We start from the raw sequence: 23025 nt of genomic DNA on the forward strand, positions 1-23025 counted from the left end.
GGTCCTTGACTCTGAGATCAACGGTCCTCAGGCAGCCGGCGCTCTGTCGGGGGAACCGACGCCGCTGACCCGTAACAGCGCCGCCACATATACATCCAATCATACCGTAAGTTCAGAGTAAAGGGACAGGACTGGACAAGACAGGAGGGAAGTCTGAGTGAGGATCTCAGGCTCAAGCAGTGACAGGAAGATGAATCGAGGAGAAACATCTGTGTCGACTTCAGATGGAGCAGAGACAGAAAGCGGCTTCTGGATCAAAGAACAAAGTTATTTCTGATTTTAACATCAACATCATTTTTACTTTATCGGGTGCTTTATTTACATTAGTTGATTTTGTCATATAAAACAGAAAAACTAAAAACCAGTTGTTCAGGTTTAGAGCGTGCATCATTATTTATTTCACTGCTGCAAACTTAAATAAACTTTGACCAAAATAAATTAATGCATACCTGTGAATATGTTATGTCACATGGTTTGACATTTAAAAAAAAGACAAGTAAAAAACCTACAGGTTGATGCTTTGGCTATTTTCACACAGCACCTTGAAAAGACCCAAATCTGAATCCTGTATGAATCTGATATTTTCAAATCGCTCTCAATCTGCAGGTTTACTAGCGGTTCCTAGAATTTCTAAAAGTAGAATGGGAGGCAGATCTTTTAGTTATCAGGCTCCTCTCCTGTGGAACCAACTACCAGTTTTAGTCCGTGAGGCAGACAGCCTGTCTACTTTTAAGGCTAGGCTTAAAACGTTCCTTTTTGATAAAGCTTCTAGTTAGAGTGGCTCAGGTTATCCTGAGCTATCTCTATAGTTGTGCTGCTATAGGCTTAGACTGCTGGAGGACATAGTGACCCCTATTTAATCTTTGTTTCATTCTATCTCTATTCTCCCACAAAGTTTAATCTCTAACTTTATGCTCCCTCTGCTTTTTATCATAGTAGCTTCACTTTGTCTGTTCCTGTTTGGCTGTCAACAACTTTGTTTATAGATGTTGGAGATCGGCCTGTTTTTCAGTGTAGTCCTGTTTCTCTGACTGTTACTGGCTGGAAGCACTCTCTTCATCCTCTGACATGGGAGCAGGCTCAGAGCTTGTCTGCCTGGCTGTATGTTTTATCTCTGCTTCTGTCTCCTTGAACCCTGGTCAGCCCCGGCAAATGGCCACTCACACTGAGCCTGGTTCTGCTGAAAGTTAATTCCTGTTAAAAGGGTTTTTTTTCCTCTCCACTGTCGCTACAAGCATGCTTAGTGTGAGGGATTGCATTCGAGTCAATGAATTGATGCAATCAACTGGTTTTCCTTATATAGAAAACTTTAAATCAATTTGACTGTCTGATCTGGTGAACTGTAAAGTGATTTGAGATGACGTGTTGTAAATTGACAATATATAAATAAACTGAATGGAACTGAATTAAATTGAATTCAAATGCGACCTGTGTCTGAACTGCCAGGTGGCATTCATCCGACCTGAACGCCATTAACACTCAACAAAGGTCACTATTCTGTGTCTTGCTATGCAGAAGCGGGAAGAAAAACAACAACCATGGTTGACAATAATGTCTTTTTCTTTAATCATCTTGAAAAATGTAGTTTTTAAGGTTGGTAAAGATCGCTAGATGAGCTCCAGCACTACCATTCATGTTTACTTCTGTAAACACAGAGCACGCTTGCTTGGGACATCATTGCATCCTCTACTGTGTGACACTTAAGATTTATGTATGCAGTTTGCGCAGGAGATCACAAGTCGCATATATTTGGAAATGTCAGTGGCCATGCAAAAAAATCGGATTTCACAAAAAAACTGGAATTGAGCATTAAGGCCTGCAGCGGGAATGTAGCCTTTGTCTCTACCATCTTCGACTGAAGTCCCTTTTCCTCCATTTAAAACCACCCTAAACTCATTCAGATTAGATGGAGATCATCTTTGAACATCAGTTTCCAACTCCAATCACAGATCCTCATCTGAACTTTGATTAGGCCATTCTAACATGAAGATGCTCTAATCCAAACCAATCCAGAACAGCTACTGCTTCCTAGCTCCCCAGAGCATGATGCTGCCACCACCCTGTTCCAGTGTTGGAATTGTGCTTTCAGTGAAATGAAGGGTAAGTTTTCCCCATAATTCAAAGTTTATCAATTGAAGCAGAAAACAAAAGGCAGGCAGGTTATCCGCTGGGCTATTCTTTGAAAGAATACTCTGCAAACCTTCCAGATGTTTTGCATTTTCAGCAGAAAGGGTATGCAACATGTTTCCTTTTATAGTGACTCCGCCAGGGATCTGACATTAGACGAATTGATTTTAGCGTCAGATACTTGTTTGCATTCTGACTCATTCCAGATTATTAATTAAATTTCCTTTTCTTCCCATCATATCCTGCAGGCATCATGTAGGAGGAAAGCCATTTCCGTGATGCTGTGATTAAATTAGGAGAGATATGGACTAAATGAGTAGTTGTATTTTTGTACACTTGCTTTTAAAAGTGAAATGTGTTCAACACTGAGAGGAAGTTTTCATCCATCCATCTATTTTCTGACAAGTTTATCGCAAACAGGGTTGCGAGGGCTGCTGGTGCCTATCTCCAGCTGTCCATGGAAGAGAGGCGGGGTACACCCTGGACAGGTCATTTCCAGGTAAAGCTGAGTGACCAACAGGGAACCAAAGCCATTTTTAATCTGACAGTTAAGTTTAAAGGTCTTGGGTCTTCCTCTACTTTCTGGGACCTGCAGATGCCAGGTGGGCAGTTCTAAGCAGGGGTTTCCTGGACACCTGTCTCTAATGACCGTTACCAAATGCTGGGGTCTGAGCAAAGGTCCTACATTTGTTTATCTTAACAGATAACTCCCTTCATTCCAAATCCAATCCAAAACCTTGAGAATTTGTCCTGCGATGAGTCTTTATTCTGACAGTCTTGATAGAAAGCCGTTTGAAAACGACATCTCCAGAGGATGGTGATTAGCGGCCTGCAGGTGCAGCTACTTAGAGAAGCAATGATGAGAGGAAATTAATTACGTTGTGCAGGTATATTTCTACTGTGCTGTTTTGAATTAAGGGAAAACGCTGCTATATGATCTGAAAAATAACACTTTGTTCTTTAATGTGGCTTTGTACGTTTATCTCCGCACCCTTTAAGGATCCGGTTGGCTTGGCTATGAGTGTTTTACCAAGATCAAACCGCTAGAATGATTCAATAATGATTTCATTATGATTCATTTAAAAAGACTTGGGGTATTGTCCTGCTTAATGTACTAATAATGCAATTCCCAAGCTTCTAATTCCTGGTCAGGAAACCAACATGAACATGTTTAAACACAATTGGATTGAAAACATTTTTTATCATGGTAAAATCTGCTTAAACTGTGAGCAAAGCAACAAAAACATTTCGCTAATGGTACTTTTTTTATTTTTTATCATAAATACTGATCTGACCTCCGGTTTATGGTCCTTTCAGGGCATCAGTGCGACCTTTATTGTCATTAATGAATGTTAATGTGACATTTTCTGTCATTATGGGACTTTATAGGAAGAAGTTAAACTGAGGCGAATAGATCACCTGAAAAGATTAGGGACATTTATAGATTGAAAAAAATAATAATAACCTCAATCCCCATAAAGGCAGTGACATAAAAATGTAGAAATTGATTATCTTGTTTAAAATACAATAAATCAAGGAAGATCCTTCATGAAGCAAGCAATATGTGCACTGCAATATGGTTGGACATCTAAGATGTTTGTACCAAACCAGGAGTCAGTCAAAAAAACATATCTAAATAAAAAGACCCTCTTAAGGAGTGATAGCTTTTTTCTTTTATATTGAGAAATTTTTCCTGTTCCCGCTTTACATAGACACCTCTAAAAATGATCTATAGAGCAGACAGTGTTGTCAAAATCAAGAAGCCAACAAAAAAGGAAGTTGTGGGAAAGTTTAAAGCAGGTTAAAGCAGAGATTTATTGTAGCCAATAGGCAGTGGTAGCTCTGGAGGAGCTGCAGAGATCCACGGGCCATGTGACAGAACAATAACAAATACCGTATTTTCACGACTATAAGGCGCATATAAACGTCTTTTTTTCCCTCAAAATGTGCGGCACGCCCTATAGTGCGGTGCGCCCTATTTGTTACTGCGAACGTTGTTGAGACCGCCATAAGAATGTTAAAGGGGGAAGTGTGGCCGTGGATTGTGTATAAAAGGACAGGTATGTGCTTTATGCAGAACATTGTTGTCTTAACAACCCTAAAAATGGCAAAGAGACACGCCTATGAAGCACAGTTTAAACTGAAGGCTATATATAATTTGACATATTTTTTAAACTCCTTGTTTATAAATGTTATACAAATGAGACCACAAAAGTTATATAGAGAGATCCTAACGTAGTCAAATATAAATTGAGGTTATTGTTGCAGAAAGACTGAGCTGCACAGGCTGAAGCTAAGGAAAACCACTGATCCTCTCACCTCTGGGTGATGTCTTATTCCTGCCTTCCAGTATTATATTTATGCACTGTCTCATTATTCAGTGTGGGTACTCTATATATTTAGAAATTAGTGTTTTTTTATTTTGTTAAAAGATCAAATGTGCCAATGGGAATCACCTGCGCCTCACTGCTAACAATGCACGGAGAGAACCACTTTAACACTTGCAGTGCAGTCTCCATCGAAGGCCACAGGTTCATAAAAACTGGTGCTTTTTTTTCTAGGATTGTTTACATCTGTTACCGTATTGTTGCACATTTGTGTGTTCTGTTGAGGGCACTGTGATTCAGTGGTTGTGTTTGTGGATTTTGTTGGAAAGTGAACCTGTTAAATCCATAAGTGGCTGCTTGTTTCTTACCACAAAAATAACAGAAACTAAATAAATGATTTTAAAATGCAACTAAAAAAAAAAAAAATAAAAAAAAAAAAAAAAAAAAATAAAAATAAACTGAAGGCTATCAGCTACGCAGAGGAACATGAAAATCGAGCAGCCGCGAGAAAATTCAATATAAATGAATCGATGGTTCGCAAGTGGAGGAAGATGGAAAACGAACTCCGACAGGTGAAGAAGAAGCAGCTGAGTTTCCGTGACATAAGGCGACAAACGCATCCAGCCAAGCCACATCACCAACATGGACGAGGTGCCGCTCACTTTCGACATCCTGGTGAATCACACGGTGGAGAAGAAGGGGACCAGAACTGTAGCGATACACACAACGGGGTATGAAAAGGCCTCGTTTACTGTTGTGCTTGGCTGCTACGCAAATAAATGGATGAGGAGATGATGAAAGCGTGGATGAGGGGAGTGAATGTAAGGAGACCAGGTGGATTTTTTCCAAGCATCACCATCGCTGTTAATCTGTGACTCCATGCGTGCCCATCTCACAGCCGATGTGAAAAAAAAAGGTGAATCAAATTAACGCTGTGCTCGCCGTTATCCCGGGGGGTCTGACAAAGGAGCTTCAACCACTCGACATCGGTGTGAACCGGCCGTTCAAAGTAAGGCTGCGAGCGGCGTGGGAGCGATGGATGACAGACGGAGACCACAGTTTCAGGAAAAGTGGAAGGCACCACTGGGCAAGTTACGACACCGTTTGAGGATTGATTGTAGATGCTTGGACTAACGTGTCTGCTGGCACTTTCGCAAAAGCCGGCATTATTTCCAAGGAGCCATGCAGTACGGAAAGTGACTCTGACAGCGAAGAAGGGGAAATTAGCATATCTGATTTAGCGCAGCTGTTTAATTCAGAAACAGAGGATGATGACTTCGATGGGTTTGATTAATACTTTGTAATAAATACATGAATAAAGCAAAATCATACTCAGTTTTGCTCCCGCTCTATTTTAAATACGCAGTAGAGAATATGTACCGGTATATAAAACCTGCGCCCTATAGTCCGGTGCGCCTTATGTGAGTGTTAAATACAGAAATGACACACATAACTGAGACTGCGCCTTTTAGTACGGTGCGCCTTATGGTCGTGAAAATATGGTAATAATAAATAAACTCCAAAATAAGTTACGTCAGAGTAGCATGAAGAAAGCCAAAGGTCCTGTATGCAGTTTGGTACAAGCTATGATGTGGGAAAAGGTTTTGCTTCCCAACATAAGCAGGACTGAAAATGTTGATATGTACAAACCACTTAAGCAAAAAAAAAGAAACCCTACAACATAAAAATGAAAAAATCACCAGGAATATCATCCCCGGCTTCTCGTTTGAGGAATGAAGCAGTGGTAAAATTTTTCCTCAGCAGAGAAGAAGAGAATGGTCAATAGTAATGAGAAGATGGATGGACGATCCAAACGATCAAACGTCTGTTTTGGTCCCCTGCACATTTTACTGTCTAAATACAATGTTATTCAACTGTACACTGACATTTGTCTAGCACTAGGACCAGGTGGAAAACCACAGCTCAAGCTGAGGACTGCTTCCTTGAGTTAAGACCGCCCTCAAGCTCCTGATTAGCTCACAGTCTTTTCTTGCGTGATTGGCTGTCACCGTTGTCACTCCTGAGAAGCTCACTTTGCAAACATCTGATGCGCCACTGAATCGGGTCTGTGACTGGATGGACAAACACCCTGAAGTTAGTTATACTAAAAAATATTTGCATCCGGCCCACTTCTAAAATCATAATTTTGTCAATGGATGGAGATTAATCCAGGAGAATGAAGGAAACCTGTTGGGCTCCAGAAGACTAGAAAGTAGGGTGGAGGTTGACCTTCCAGAAATAGGACCATCCTGGACGCTCAGCCAGATACGATGGGTGGTTTAGATCAAAGCTGGTCGGTGTGTAGGAAGGGTCTAGTCAAAGTAAAAACTAAAATACAAGAGATCTGTGTCAAGAGCTAAAAACTGATGTTCACAGATGCTCTCTGTCCGGTCTGACTGACATTATACCACTTTGAAAGGATGAATGGAAAAATATATTTCAGTCTGGTAGAGAAATTTCTACCAATTGAGTTGACTCAGGTGGACTGAACACAGATTCCCTCTGCATCTCTGAGACATTTTTCTTACAGCCCACAATCATGCTCTACTGCAGAGGTCACAGATTAGCGGTCCGGATCCGGGCCCACCTGCTGGTTAATCCGGACCAAATCTGATTCAAAACATTTATAAATTACCGCATGTTGTCGACAGTGTCTAACTTTACTTGACCCTCTTCTCCTGTTAATATGGTAAAGCCCTCCACAGTGTCGGGACCAGGCTACAAGTGATACAAATTAGCCAATGAGTTGCTGACGCAGCAGGCAAACCTGTGGCAAGCCAGGCGATTGAAAAGAAGAAGATGAGAAAAACAGAGCAGAGAAAGTGTGGAGTGTGTTTTCCTCCATCTCTTAAAACCCTGATATAAATACGGTTAGCATGAAAAAATTTTGAGCCGCCGCTCATCAGGCTCTTAATATCAAATAACTGATAAAAACTTCCAGATTTCTCCTTTGGTCGCTCCTTTTTTTTGGTCAGGCACAGTTTTATTTTGTTGTTTTTTTTATTCGTCACCGCTCTAAAAACAGCAACTCCTGATGAAACTGTTTCTTGGTGCAGCTCCAGGTTCATTAAACTGGTTTCCAGATGGCTGCACCTGGGCTTTAACCTGGAGGATGTTCACTTGTAGCTCTGCAGACATTTTCATTTTCAAACATCTCCCAGGAACCTCTCAGGGTGACGGATCGTCTGTTTGGGTTCTGTTAAAAGGAAAAATGTGCTGCCGGCATGAAGGAGCTCGGATCGACGTTCCAGTGGCGATTAGCTGATAGATAAACACGCAGCCATTTGCTGAGAGGATGGAGGAATAATGAGCTAAATGGTGGAAATAAAGGAGGGTTTATTGAAGCAAGGCCAGCTCAGCAGGTCATCCTTCTCTGTTTGTAAGGATTCTTTAATCCTCCCTGAAGGAGAAGCTCCTCATTACAGAAACACGGTTCCTCACAGAGAAGCATTACAATAAAGAAAACAGAGAAGCAGCTGTTTATGAGAGAGAACTGAGGAGAACAACTGAGGGCTGGCAATGAAACCTGGAAGAGTCCCAGACTAAAACGTCAGCGGCGGCGGTGGAGATGAAAATGATTCCTGTTACTCCATGGTGAATTTTTATTCTCCCTATAAAGACTTTATTACCGACCTCCATTTGCTATGAGTTCAGGTTCATCGTTTTCTGTCTCGTCACTCCGTTTACAGAATGTTTCCACGATGAAGGTCTGCAGCAGAGCATGATGCCGAATCTGGACCTGATGCTGACTGAGGATCAGGTCTGACCTTTAACATCATGGATCTGATTTACTGACCTGCTGCTGTGCAGCTTGGAAACAATAAGGCCATTTTTGAGATTAAATATAATATTCCAAAATATTTTTAATCAAACAGCCTTTTTTAGTGGATAGATTTAGGTAAAAATAATAAAAGTTTATTATGTTTTGGTTATAAGTTGTTTTTTTCCTGCGCTAAACTTTATATAGGATCATTTCTGAAGGATAAAATCTGATTGGATCAGCTTAATTAAGCACAGCTCCTGATTGGGTGAGCAGGGCATTGTGGGATTTTCCTGACGTCACAGTCTGATTGGATTGAAGTCACATGAAGATAGTCGATCTATCTATTTTCAGTCTGATATTTTTTTTCTAAATTAGGCTACTTTATCCACTTGAATCAGACCTCTATTTATTTAGCTTCTCAATGTTGCTCTCTAATTAATCAACCGTATTGATTTCTGAGACCTGAAGGCTGAAAGTACTAATTTGAAAAAAAAAAATGAAAAGAAAATCAATTTTGGTCATTCAATAATGCTAAACTGACCAAATATTACAAATTTCCTCAAATTAAAATTATTAGAAATCTCCCTGCACATTAGCTGCTTTACGCTTGCTTACTTTGCATCTATACATAAAAAGCTAGATGATATAATGTGGGCATATGCCCTCTAAGTCCAGTCCTGGTTTTAGAGTGAATTTACCTTAAATCACTGCAAAACATTTTTACTTTATTCTAATATCTTAGCCTTAAAAATGACCCCTATCATTAATTTAACACCAGCTTTAAATCATTTAGCAAAAAACACGGCTTAACTTCAAAAATAATTGTGATGTTTGGTCTTACTATGCGAATTTAGTCGCTTTTACAGTTTGAAGAAATCCTTGAGCCATTTGATTGTTCTAACAGTTTTCATCATGGCTTCTCTAGAATTACTTATTTTATTGATTCTGTTTTTCTTATTTCAAAGTTCTAGGTTTTATTTTTCTAATCCAATGCAATCCATGAAGTGGATCCCCTGGTCCTTAATGTTTAAAGTTATCTGACCCCCATTGGTTGATATGGATGACTCACCTCTTTATCAACCAATCAGAGACATTATACCCGAAATGGAAAAAAAGACCCTTAACCCCGACAGAGGGTTAACCTGCAGACTGAGAGTGCTACAGTAGCAGCCATTCAAAATGGCCCTTCCCAGTCAAACACCAGCTGAATGGCAGCCCACTTCCCTGCAACTCCCAGCAGAATCCTCTCCAACTTCCAGCCACTGGAGGGACGCCATTTTGCATATTTCTTTACTCTGACTCCAACCTTTCACTGAATTACAGGGTCTGACCAGGAAATGATGATTCTCTTTAGATCTTAATGTTTACAAATCATGACAAAAACAATATTTTAGTACAAAGATTGATGTTTAAAAATGAATTATGGAGGACCAGCCTAGGGCGCATCAAGGAAAGTGGGGAAATTTTGAATGGCTACTACTGCAGATAAGAGCAGCACAAACAGATTGGTTCTCATTCTTAAATTACCTTTGCTCTTCAATTATTAAATACTTTTTTGGGCTGAAACGAATTAATCATGATTAATAGTTTACTGAACTAATTGTCTACTAATTTAGTAATCGATTAATCATTTACTGGACTATAAAGACTTTATAACTTGCCTTTAGCTGACAGAGCACACAAGTTAAAGCAGTAATTATACCAAGATTCTACAAAAGAAAAAAATCTTTATTTATAAAGCACACTTAAAACAACAGGAGTTGACCAAAGTGCTGTACAGGGATCACAAATGCAGAGCATAAGATAAAAACTGAAAGCTAAAATACATAAACACAATGCAAAAAGAAAAATTGAAAGGAGATAAAATATAATAGGATAAATGTTTCAATTAAAATACATTTTAAAATAAAATAAAATTTTGCCAAATGTCTCAAGTGGAAAAATATTAGTTAAACCTGGTTTAATTTCCTAAAAAATCTTGTTTATGGCACCTTTGGCCATCCGATTAATCAGATATTCGAAGATTTAATCGACAGATTAATCGATTTGCCAAATTAGTTGTAGCCCTAATATTATTAAGTTCTTAATTAATTTCTGTATTTATTTTTAATTATTGCAGGATACTGATACGCACAGCTACGGTTATGCTAAAATGAAACATCTTGCATTAACAAGAGATTTGTTATTTTAATTCTATGAAATTATTTCTGTATATTTTATATTTTAGTCTTCACAATAACAAAATGTGCCAATGATTTTATGTTTTTTAGATAAATTTTTTTTTAAATCAAGCAAAACACAAAAATCTTTAATATTTTAACTAAAATCTCCTGTCCCCTTGTTGTCACAGTCTTGGTTTTCCATTTGTTGTCCTCTGCTGCCCTCTTGTGTCCTCTTTCCCTTGCTCTGTTTTCTGCTCTGCCCTCACCTGTTTTCAATTCTCTCGTTAGCCCTCTCTTTGTCTCTGTCCCCTTTAAAAGCCCTCCCTCTTCAGTTCCTGTTTGCTGGATCCTCGTCTAACGTCTGTCTGCTTACCTCGTCTCTCCCTGGCTCCTAGAATTTGGTATCCCCTGATGTCTCCTTGGTTCTGGTTCATTGTTATTTTTGTTGGATCTTTGATTCCTGTCTCCGTACCTGTAAACTTCATTAAACCCACCAAAATTCACCTCTGCCAACTTGCCTCTGCTTTTGGGTCCTCAATCCAACACCAAACCCTGACACTTGTATTCCTTTTTCAAACCACTCAGGGTAATACATGTCCTCTGTATACAGGGTGTCTCCCTATATAATATTACTAATAGCAATGGGTCCTCCATGACCAAAAATACACAATTTTCTGGACCCAGTCCAGCTCAGTGCTGTATTACACTTCTACGATATGTCTTAGAGACCAAGTTCATGTTTCCAGCCATTGTTAGTGTTTGTTTATTCAGCTATAGGCAGAAGATCAAGGATTTTAATTCTGGGAAAGAAAAAAATTGGTTTCCAGCACCTGCAACATCCATCAAATGATAAGAAACAATAAAAAAAGTCACATAATGATAACTGAATGGAAGAACCTGATGTATCAAAGCAGACTTGACTCTGTTAACATGTTGCCCTTGAATTGGTTTCTGATTTTTCTGCAGTGCCGACAGGAGTGTTTGCTTCTGCAGGACGGAGGGGAAAAGTGCTTCTGACAGATGAAGGCGTTTCATTCGTCAGGATGAGGAAGGTTGGATGTTTTATTTGTCCTTCGTCAAATAAAGCTGCTCCTTTCAGAGCTTTGCGGCAGGAGGAGGAGGAGGGATGGCAGGATTAACGTTCCTGTCAGGGGAAGCTGCTCCGCAAACAGACAGCAGCGTCTCAGCTGCCTCCAGGCAAAAACAGCGATCCAAATATGAGAGCGATGCTGTAACAGAGACACGTTGAACCCATCCAACAGATGTTTGTAGACAGAACAATCTGCATCTCCTGCTTTCTGGATGGTTTTCATCTCCAGCACCTTGTCTCTCTGTAAACAGAACCATTTTGTGTTTTGGTAAATGTAATTCAGATCCCTCCTAATCTCCCATCAGTCCTTCCATGGCGCTCTGGTTCCTTCATCCTGCTGATGGGACCATGCCTTCATGGATTATCACTGTGTAACAGCAGGACGAGGCTGAGAAAATCCATTCATTCAACACACTGATGGCAAATCGGAGCTTTTTGATCACTGAGACTTCAGAAGCATTCGATATGTTCACAGAGCTCTGTGTGAAGAATAAGATCTGATGTGCTGTTCAACATCTCTCAAGCATTAAAGGTTCCGGTTGCATTGATTTTTACTGCTGCAACCTTCTGTTTGTGGAACAGGTTGCTAAGGTTTTTGTTTTTAGCTGGAAAACATTAACATTTTAACATATCAATATGAGAAATGCAGATCTCCTTCGATATAACCCTTTCTAAAAGATCTCAGCTGCAGAAGCAACCTCTACATTTTCCAAAAATCTGATTACATTAAGGTTCTTTCCATCTATATATTGGGTATTTTAAGTCCTTAAACAATGAGTCGGCTGAACTGATTAACGTAAGAGAGAAGCCGTTTGGAGATCTAACTCACTGGCATCCTACCTGAGCATTTAAATGCACACTGTTACCAGACCATGTGTAATTCAAGCACATAATAATTAATCTATAAAATATAAAACTCAAGATAGCATTCAAGAGATCTATTTCCCACAAATATCGAATATTTGGTAAATTCTTGCATAAAGTGGTTATTTTCATATAACTTTTTCCGGAAGCTAGAAAGGTTTGGATTTCTAAAGTGAGGTATAAAAATAAATCCATATAGGCATGAAGTACAAAAAAGTGTATTTAATAGTCAGTACTAAATTATTAATAACTATAATCAGTAAGCTATTAACAAATGACTGTTTAATATAAACAATTATTTATTTGTTTACTGTAAGATTAACATCTGTAAAGCTGAAATACTACTTCAACTACTACCACAGGTGCCAGCCAGGTTTAAAAGATGGATGTAGTGCAGGCGCAAGGATCATTACGTGGAATATGAGAACTTTAGGAAGTAAGTTAGAAGAATTCCAAGCCCAAGCAAGGACCTAGCTAGAATATTGGCAATGAAATATGCATTTTTTACTGACATGTGGCTGCATGACCTTATCCCCAACTCAAGCATCTCTCTACCAGACTTTCTGACTATACCAGCATACAGGGATATAAAGAAAGCTGGTTAACTGAAGGTCATAGAGTGTATCGATATTGTCACATCGATACATTAAATATAATAGGGCTGGGCGATAATTCAATAACGATATATATCGATCGATAGACGTGTGGCTCAATAGAAAAAAAGAGTTGATAAAAGTTTGATAAAGAAACGCAGTTTTCCTTCCTTCTCATTGTAGCCTAGCATGTAGGTTTATGCTAGTCACTGCTTCCTCCCAACCAATCACAATCGCGGACCCAGGCACGACGTCACCAAGCGCCGCCCTCTCAAACCACAACACAGAGCACATGAAGCTGTGCAGCAAGGACAGGCGGAGGAAATTGTTTCAAAGAAGGGTTTTTGTAGTTCGCCAGTCTGGCAGTATTTCGGTCATGGCAAGTCGGACCAAAAACAAACCACAGTCATCTGGAAAATGTGTCGGGAACCAGTGAAAACCAAGTCTGATAACAAAACCAACTTTTTTTTTTATCATCTCAGCCGCTCACAGCCGCAGGAGTACGAGCTGTGTAGGCCCCGGCGCGGCTCTCCTCCGACGAATCTTTGGAAAATATATATATATTTTCAGTTCTGGGCAGTTTCCCACGTAGTTCTAACAATTGAGATAAAAATGCTGAGGGGCCAGCAACTTCAAAGTAATAACTCAGGTTAAAGCAGGAAACGGGGGCGGCGGTGGGGGGGCATTTATTTATTTGTTATATTTATTTTGGTCACTTTTCTGGTCACTTAAGTTTATTCTTTGTCAGTATTTAATAACATAACTCAGGTCTCAGGTCTCTTAAGTTATTTTTTTTTTTTTATTATTTAAAACAATTCTGTTATGGTTAAAAAAGTTGGTTAAATAAAGATTTAATTCGAAGTCGAAGTGTTTTTTATTAAAATTCAATCATTTAGCAATATTATAAAAAGTCCAGGCAGAGCTGCACATAAAATATGGTTTCAAATCTTTTCAATAATTATCGATATCGATCAATATGCATTTTTTTTTATCGATAAGCTTTTTTTCTATATCGCCCAGCCCTAAAATATAACATATTGTTTATGTTACACTCACATGTTACATGTTACATGAACATCTCACTATTTTACACAAAATCCGTTGTTTTTAATGATAATTGAGCTCCAGCATAGAGGCAATTGAAACATTCTGGGTTCAGCCTCTAACAAACCATCTTAAAGGAATAGTACACCCAAAACATGATTAGCCTTCATTTTCTACTCACCCCCATGCTGAACAACACTCTGGAGTACTTTTTTGATATCTCAAATGCATCTGGAGATCTGGGAGGCTTCTTGCTGTCTGCTGACATTCAAATAATGGAGGTCTATGGCGCCCGAGACAGAAAGGTCCACAAAAGTCCACAAAAACGTTTCAATATTCCTCCATACTGCTCGTCCAATGTAATCCAAGTGTCCTGAGTGGGTAGTATCCAGAATTTACTCGAAACGAAGTCATTTAGAATGTTTTTAGAGCCTAAACAGTAGTGTATAGGATTTCCTAATAGCGCCCCCATGCGCGCTCACGATTCTACGGAAGCCGGCAGACCAAACCAGCGCATTCAGCTCGGCAAAGAACTCATGCTCTTCCTCAACACTGAAGTCCTCAAACATTTTTCTTTCGTTGTTTCTTTCTTTGCACAGGTAAACAGCACATTTCTTCTTCTACGCTTGCATTATCGGCAGACCAGACGCTGAATGCGCACTTTCTTCCGGTTTGGTCTGCCGGCTTCCGTAGAATCGTGAGCGCGCATGGGGGCGCTATTAGGAAATCCTATACACTACTGTTTATGCTCTAAAAACATTCTAAATGACTTCGTTTCGAGTAAATTCTGGATGCTACCCACTCAGGACACTTGGATTACATTGGACGAGCAGTATGGAGGAATATTGACACGTTTTTTTGGACTTTTATGGACCTTTCTGTCTCGGGCACCATAGACCTCCATTATTTGAATGCCAGCAGACAGCAAGAAGCCTCCCAGATCTCCAGATGCATTTGAGATATCAAAAAAGTACTCCAGAGTGTTGTTCAGCATGGAGGTGAGTAGAAAATGAAGGCTAATCATGTTTTGGGTGTACTATTCCTTTAATTCAGTTTCAGTTTATTTAAATAGCGCCAATTCACAACACATGTCATCTCAAGACACCCCACAGTTCACTAGATCATCCAGCCAGATTGATTCAAAGTTTTCTATCTAAGGAAAACCAGTTGACTGAATCGACTCATTGACTCGAAAGCAATCCATCACACTAAGCATGGTTGTAGCGACAGTGGAGAGGAAAAACTCCCTTTTAACAGGAAGAAAACCAGAACAGGCCAGAACCAAAACCAGAACAGGCCAAAATAAAAAAAAAAAATATTTTCTATGCTCACAAAAGACGCACGGAGTGACCTTGATGTTCTGGATGTTGACTCACTGCTATCTTGTACTGAGATGTTATTCCTCATGTTGTGGGCATAGATTAAAGGTCCACTTTGCTTTGGAACAAGGCCTCTTTTTCTTTTTGTTTAATCAGGAGGCTTACTTCATCAGGTTGTAGACAAATCAGTCATTTGCATTTCTTGATTTCCTCAAAGTGCATCTTTGAGGAAAACAGGGGTGGGTACTGTACTACTTGTTGGTTCCTCTAATGTCTGGACTTGTACATCTGTGGTGGGAAGGTCTATTTTGTCAGAAAGGAGCCCTTTTTCTGTTTACAACAGGTATTTCTGCCCTGCGGTTCCAGACATATCATCAACTATATCAGACTTGCTGAATTACAAGGAAGCGGCTCGGAGGACTGTTTTTGTTTTAGTGGCTGTCACTTTTGAAAATTAATTTACCTCCTTTAAACTAACGAAAGGCCCATGTGCAATGTATTTATGTTTAACACTTTCTCTCCTGACTGGACTGTGTTACAGGGCTCCCAAGAGTGTCTTTCAGGCTGCAGTTGTTCGTTTGGCCTCATGTTAAGGAGCCCTTACTGACTGAACTGAGGGATGCTTTTTCTTTTTTTTTCTCAAGTGGGATATGTCTAAAAAACAGCCGCAGGCTTAAAAGGGGTAAAAAGCGAAAATGGGAAGGGAAACTAACACTCTATGAGTGAGTTGGAGCTCTGAACAAATTCCCAGAGGATATTTTGGTGTCATCAGAAGCATGTTGGGCCTGCAGCACAGCTGGATGCCGAAGAAATAAAGAGGCTGGATGTTTGGAGCAAAGACAGGGTAACATGGAGCATGTTTTCCCTGCGGGCCATGTGCCTCTGAGACCGGATAGGGTCTGTTAAACATCCAGGCGGTCCTCTCCTCCTGGAGATCGGACCAATCAGCTCAGATTTCTGTCAGCCTACAAACGTTTTGTGTAAAAATAGTAAAAGTACAAAAATAAAGATTAATGTCTTCGCGGTTCCATCCCAATATCCCAACACAAACTCTGCCTCAAAGCGCTGGAGGCTGCTGATGGTTATTAACGACCCAGATATGATTTGTCATTAAAACCACATTCCTCCTAAATTATAATTCTGTAACGAGGAGACAAAGGCTGTGCGTGTGTCCTTGAGTCTCTGGCAGACGAGATGGATGAGCTGTAATTACACCGATAGAGAGATGATGGGAGGAGGGAAGGGGGAACAAGGTCGTGCGTGTGTTGTGTCCTTCTGTGAGAAGTCGGATGCATGGACGTGCATATTTGAAGTGTACTGTTAGAAAGGAATGATGAGAAAATCAGGTGAAACCAGCAGCGCCGGTCCAATTTGACTTTCAAATCAGAATCACAAAGTGGGAGAGGAGAAGAAAAACATCTTGGTGATGGGATTGGATTGGTTGACACCAAACTTTAGATCACTGGTTTGGTTCTTGGGTCTAGATTTGGTGTGCAAGTTTTAAAAAAAACATTCTAGTAGTGCCTTAAAACAATTAAAGAACAAAGGAATTTCCTGAATGATGCTTTTATAGAGCCTTAGACTGTGCAAAGTGTTAAACTTTTACTCTGCAAAGCAATCTGGAGATTATTGATTTAAAGCTTTTTACAATATTTCAATATTCCATCACTTTATAAACGTCTAAATGCAAAGCATTAAATCTGTTGAGTTTTATTATCAGTTATTCCTGCAATAAATGGTGAATCAACCACTGGGTTAAAGTCTAAGTCAGCCGTGCTGCTTTCATTTGGATTTAGAATTATTCTGGAGCATGTCAGAGCTCTGTTTAAGCCTCGGGTAGAGTATTCTGGTGTCTGGTTCACCGGTGATGCCAGGATGAAGCAACAAAGATCTTATTCTGCTCCGTCGTCAGATTTAAAGGTCAGTCTTTACTCCAACCTTCATTTGTGGTTGTAGGTTGTGGAACAAGACTGAAAGAATGAAATCAGAGCTGGCAGCAACGAGAATTAGCTATAGGGTGGCTACTGCCGTGATTATTCAGCCATGCACAGGTAATGTAAGAAGCTATGATAGATGAAATCTGCTGCTCCTCTGCTTCAAAAGGAGTCACTTAAAGTGGCCCAGGTATATGACAAGGATGCCTTTTTAGAGGATTTCTGGAAACAATACACTAAGATAAAAACTTGAGTTAAACTCAAGTGGGGAATATTCATTCCTTCTGGCCTGAAGATCCATAAGGGTCCCTAAGAGTATAAAAGAGCATAGAAAGTAGAAATCTGTGTGGATGTGGATATCTGGATTACAATCATCTGTCACTCACACAGTGTGAAATAAACTCTTGCCAACGTGAGGGTGGAGGTGGTTTGAGGACCCGAATGCAGAGATGAGGGAGGCAGAGATTAGTTCAGAGATGAGTTGTAGGTTTAATCAAAATCCCAAAGGCAACGGAAGCAAAGTCCAAAACTAAAATACTGAAAACCAAAAGTTAAGGAGTCTTCATGGAAAACACACATAGGAGCAAAGAAACAACAATGAAGCAGCACTGAAGAACTGCACAGGGAGAGTATATATGGGAGACAGAACAAAGACTTGGGTAACCAGCTGATATGGAGCAGGTGTGGATGGAAGTGACTAGAAGGGAGCCAGGGAGAAGGAGACGGTTACAAGGGGGCAACAGAGAGTAACTCAAAACTTTCCTAAATATAACACAAAATAGAAAATAAATCAAAGACAAGCAAAACTGAATTACTTAGATAACTCAAAGTCCAAAAGGGGAAAACCATAACACCTCTGCTCTTTAAGTTTTACCAACCACTGAGGGTAGGAAGGCTGAGAATAATAGATATATTTATAGCTTTTCTTATATTTTTATATGATAGTTCTTAAAGTTGTCCATGTTTAGCTGTAACAAAAGCCTTATCTGAGAAATATTAATTTTCATTGCAAGTATAATACAGTAAATAAATCTAAGCTTCAGTTTCTAACTGAGGCTGTTAGGGGTTAGCATAGGGATCAAAACATTTTCTCATATCAGTTAGAATGATGTGTCACTGTCTCTTTAAACTGTTGTTCAACTTCCAATTGACTTTTGATTTCAGGCTAGTGCTTGCTAATAGTATTAGCTCTAGCAAATACAGTAAACAGTAGATCGCAAGCTTATTATATTTGTTTGATTCTACATATATCTCTTAAATAACAGGTCATGAAACCTTTAGGCAATGACGCAGTGGTGTAAATTTAGACCAGTCAAATGAAATAAGATGAACAACTGTGCTAATTTTAGCCCTCCTGTGTTTACTCTGTAGGTTTCAGTTAAGGAAGACGTAACCATTACGTCAACTCATCATGCATTTAATAGGTGAAGAAATTGCGACTTCCATGCAGTAAAAATATTTCAAAGGATATGTGGATATATGGATATTGGACACAAGGCCTGTTTTCGAGAAATATGCTTAAAAATAACATGCCCAAAATGAATAGAATATATCTCAAGAACTACAGAGTTTATTTTAATTGCTTTGGTATCAAAATAAAGGCAAGACCCCAGAGAATATGTTACAGGTCTAAAAACCATCTTGGGGCGAGTACTGAGGACCCAAATTTGGGTCCTCATGTTATGAAAAGGTTAAGGATATACTGTATGATTTTCGGATTAATTGTGCATTTTTACAAATCGAAAACATACATTTTTAGGTTAATAAGAAAAAGAAGCATATGTAGGCTAGTCATCGATTCCTTTAAGGTCAAAGTTTTTTACTTAGAACTTCAACTTTCTCATGATTTATGCAACAGATCAACACAAAGTAGAGAATAAAAAGAAAGTGCTACATGTTTTTCACAATTCTCAAAGAAATATTTGTTGCCTGATCAGTCTTAGTCATTTCACTCGGGTTAAAAGCACCTTCAAAAACAACAGTAGAACTGAGAGTCCATCCACTGTTAAAAAACATTTTTCCAACGTCACAGAAGAAGGAACAGAGTCCAATGAAGCCCCAAGGACTAATAAGGAAGGAAGTTCATTGCTTCTTATCAGAAGATGCTCAGGTGGTTATCATCGGTTCACATCCTAATTACTGTCTTCACCCAGAGATAACGAAAAGCTGCTGATTGAATTGTATCATCTGGAGACAATCCACTGATAGCTCCAGGTTTGACAACACACATTTTCTACAGAGTGGAGATAAAATGCCACCATTTCAGATAAAGCCGTTGTTTTAAAGTCTCATTTTTATCCTGATGGTTGCACTATCACGATCATCTGCTGAGGATGACAGAGTTTATAAACTGCTGCTTTAAGAGTGACTGCAGTGATTTTCTGACAGCGAGGCAGCAAACTCAGGGATCTTAAAGTTCTGTGAGCTTCATGAACAGGCTGAACCCTTTAACAAAACATGATCTGATATCCAGAGAGATTTAACGGCATTATCCTGTCACTGTGTGCATATTGGAGCCTTTAGCACAATATCAAAACCATTCATTCATCCTTAACAACAAAACAACCTGCAATACCTCAAGACAGAATTCACACTACTCAAACCTTTCTAGGTAAAGTAATCTTACAAACAACTATATAAATTGTGGCCAGAAATGTCCTACTCTTGTGCCCTCATTAGTGACTGCCATTCCCGAAAATTAAAAGGTGCCCATTATGAGTGCTAATGGGTTTCCTTGACAACAACGCTTTTGCTACACACACTGGTATACAGTAAGAGAAGATGACCCAGAGTCAGCCAGTACCAGGGAGATTTTTCTACCGTTGGCAGAGGGAAGGATGCAGTTTATCCTGGCTGTGAGACGGCGAGAGAGAGCAAGACTTGAGCAGGTAACATTAAGGCTAGAAAGTTCAATCTGTCATGAACGTGCCGAATTTCAAATATCAAAAAAAGCCTTTTGGAGACATCAGAGGTTACATCAATCTCTGCATTCATGAGTAATAAACACACACTGAACTTTTAATAATGATAACACAAACTGCTACATGCTAAAACTAGATGCTAAGGCTAGGTTAAAATATTTATTCTTTGTTAGTTTGGTTCATTTCAGTACTCTCTTGCACACTTTGTGACATCACCTCTGATCCAAATAGAAAATAATAAATTACCAATGAGTCCCCCCCCCCCCATTAGAAGCTTGTCGTTTTTTGGACTTGATTTTGCATAAAGTTTCAATCAAATTAACTGAAAGTCTATATAAATATGTACATAATTTTCATTTAAAGAACATATTTGGTCTGCAGGCAGCACATACTATCTCAAACGGGACAATGAAAGCAGGAGGCTTATTTTTCTATTTAGTGACTTTTGCATTTAAGACTACTTTTGTTTTGTTTTTTACAGCTGACATTAGCATTTTTTTACGTTTAGTTAATCCCATTCAATTAAACTAAAACCATTATTCAATTTATTTGAAGACAAATAGGGTGATTTATTTATTTCTTTTTTCTGGGGTGAAAAGAAACACTTCTGAAAGCACTTGAAATGATTTCCTCTGGAAAGACCCAGAAGTGATATTTATTTAAATTAAAGCACAGACATAATGTCAAGTTTAAATCTGTAAAGACGCACAGTCTTAATCCACACACTTGAAAAATAAATTAAAGGTATAATAACAACAAATCCTACCCGTCACTCATTCGTCCTTGCTTAGTTTCCTCTGCTGGCTGCTGATATAAAGCCATTATTCCCCCAATCAGAGCTTAATTATGTCAATTATTGTCTGATGGTAATGACTGCACCTCATATCTCGTGTTTTAACCCCAGAGATGAGTTCTGATGGATGCGAGACGCAGAGAGAAATGATGTTAGGAAAACAGGCTGGAGCTGTAAAGTGTTCACACGGGGTTCATCAGAGAGCTTTTTTTCCTTTCCAACTCCAAACAAACAGCCTCCCAGAATAAAGAAGAGAAGATAAAAGGCTGACAGAGAGTCAACAACGAGAGCTAGTGGTTGCGTTTCTGCTCAGATTCTGGTTGAAAGGTCAGACACTCACCGTCACGCCGCCATTGGTCTGCGTCTCCTTATAGGTGAAGTTACACACAGCCCAGGCCAGGTAGTAGGTGGACATGCGAGGGGTGCGGGCAAAGCGGTTGGTCACCCAGCCGTCCTCGTCCGCCGGAGAGCTGCTCTCCACGGGCATGTTGGACAGGGAGGTATACTGCGGGTCGTGGCGGAGGCTCAGGGAGAAGGTGGCCTTGTAGATGGGCTCATCAAAGCAGGGGAAAGCCTTCCGAGCGTGGATTGGACTGAACTGAGTCACCGCTAGGAACCTGGACACGAATACAAACAGGAAGGTTTTAAACATTTGGATGAAGATGTACCTGCGACACAAATGAATACATGAAACAATGACTAACAGGCTTTCCATTCAAGGAAATGGAAATACATTTTTTAAGTCAAAGTGTTTATGGGGGAGAAATGTTTTCACCTCTAACTGTAACTCAACTCTAACTGAAGAAAAGGAGCTGCTTTCAAACATTAAGTCAGAGAGGTTCTGTGTGCTTTCAGTGGAGCAGATTCAATTATGGAACCAAAAGGGTGTGGCTTCAAAATCAAAGCATTTACCAAAGCAAATCTTAAGAGGTATAAACTCTTTGTTGTGTCCAGTAGGTCTGAAGCAAGCTTTTTCAGCCCACTGAACACAAAGTACAAGCTAAGTTGTTTTCGCACCATCCTTAGCATCTTATTGGCATCTCTGTTGGGCACCGTCATTCTTAGATCAATCCTTGCTTTGCATCAATGGTGAGATTACGTCATGCTTGTTCCATTAACCCAACTTACCCCTGACAGTTTATAGTGCTTAGGATTATTTCCGCCTCCGGAGGTGAACAATTGCATATGGGTTGACTAAAGGCTGGTTTATGCTCAGAAACCAGGTTGTCTGCGTGTGTGTCGAATTTAACGCAGATATGTCTCCGTGCCTTCTGCAGGAATTCTAGTGCACCTCTCCAAAATTGTAGTTGACCGCAGACAGTGCCGCAGATACAAGGCCTCTGATTGGTCAAATCTACATCTGCACTACACTATGCGAGGTGCGCAAGAACACTTGGACCCTATTAGCCCCTTGCGTTTTTTCACTTCCTCACTGCCTCGGCCGTATCCAGACCCACATGATGCATAGTGGCATGGAAAAACATATAGACTACGCTTCAAAAATTGGGCATAACTCAAAAATATCTGCGTGATACTTGCAACGAGCTCACTGCTGCCGGAGTATAACCAGCCCTTTAAATGTTAGGATCTTTGGCAAAATGAAAAACTGGTTGGCTGGCTGGGTGCATGGATAAATGGATGATAGGATGGATGCGTACTAGCAGGCACCAGGAAATGGAATAAAACACTCTGAGAATCCAGTGGCATTAGTTGGGGAAATGATTGATGGTAAAGTCAGGACAGAAACTCTACTGAACCTGGATAGTCTCATGAAATGTGGACAGAATGTCAACAGCCAGTGATTGGTGCTTCAGGGGTGTTGTTACCTCAAAGCTAACATCTAGAGCCGGGATCAACAACATGATGCCCAAGGCACCAAGGGGCCCTCAAAGACTGGTGGGGTCACCTCAGCATGTTCTGAAAACAGAACAACTCACCAGTGGACTTTGTATGAAATTTTATTTTCAGCTGCTGCTCTTATGTCATCAAAGTTGGACTTTTTACTGTAAATTAGATGAATGTTAGGTTTTTCAGCTTTTGTATTTTTCTTCTTTTTGTAATATGTTTTTCTGCTTTCACTTTTCTCTT

General features: G+C 39.8%; 1 protein-coding gene across 1 annotated transcript in view; it reads right to left on the minus strand.

The window, feature by feature from the left end:
• LOC119790590 (thyrotropin-releasing hormone-degrading ectoenzyme-like) overlaps positions 1-23025 on the minus strand; it is a 247636-nt gene that overhangs the window by 175245 nt on the left and 49366 nt on the right. Inside the window, exon 3 of the mRNA XM_038296194.1 lies at positions 21278-21554. Coding sequence (XP_038152122.1) covers positions 21278-21554 — 277 coding nt within the window. The remainder of the gene's footprint in view (positions 1-21277; positions 21555-23025) is intronic.

Source organism: Cyprinodon tularosa, unplaced genomic scaffold (genome assembly GCF_016077235.1).
Source record: "Cyprinodon tularosa strain WSP-4 unplaced genomic scaffold, ASM1607723v1 ctg369, whole genome shotgun sequence".
NCBI lineage: Eukaryota > Metazoa > Chordata > Actinopteri > Cyprinodontiformes > Cyprinodontidae > Cyprinodon > Cyprinodon tularosa.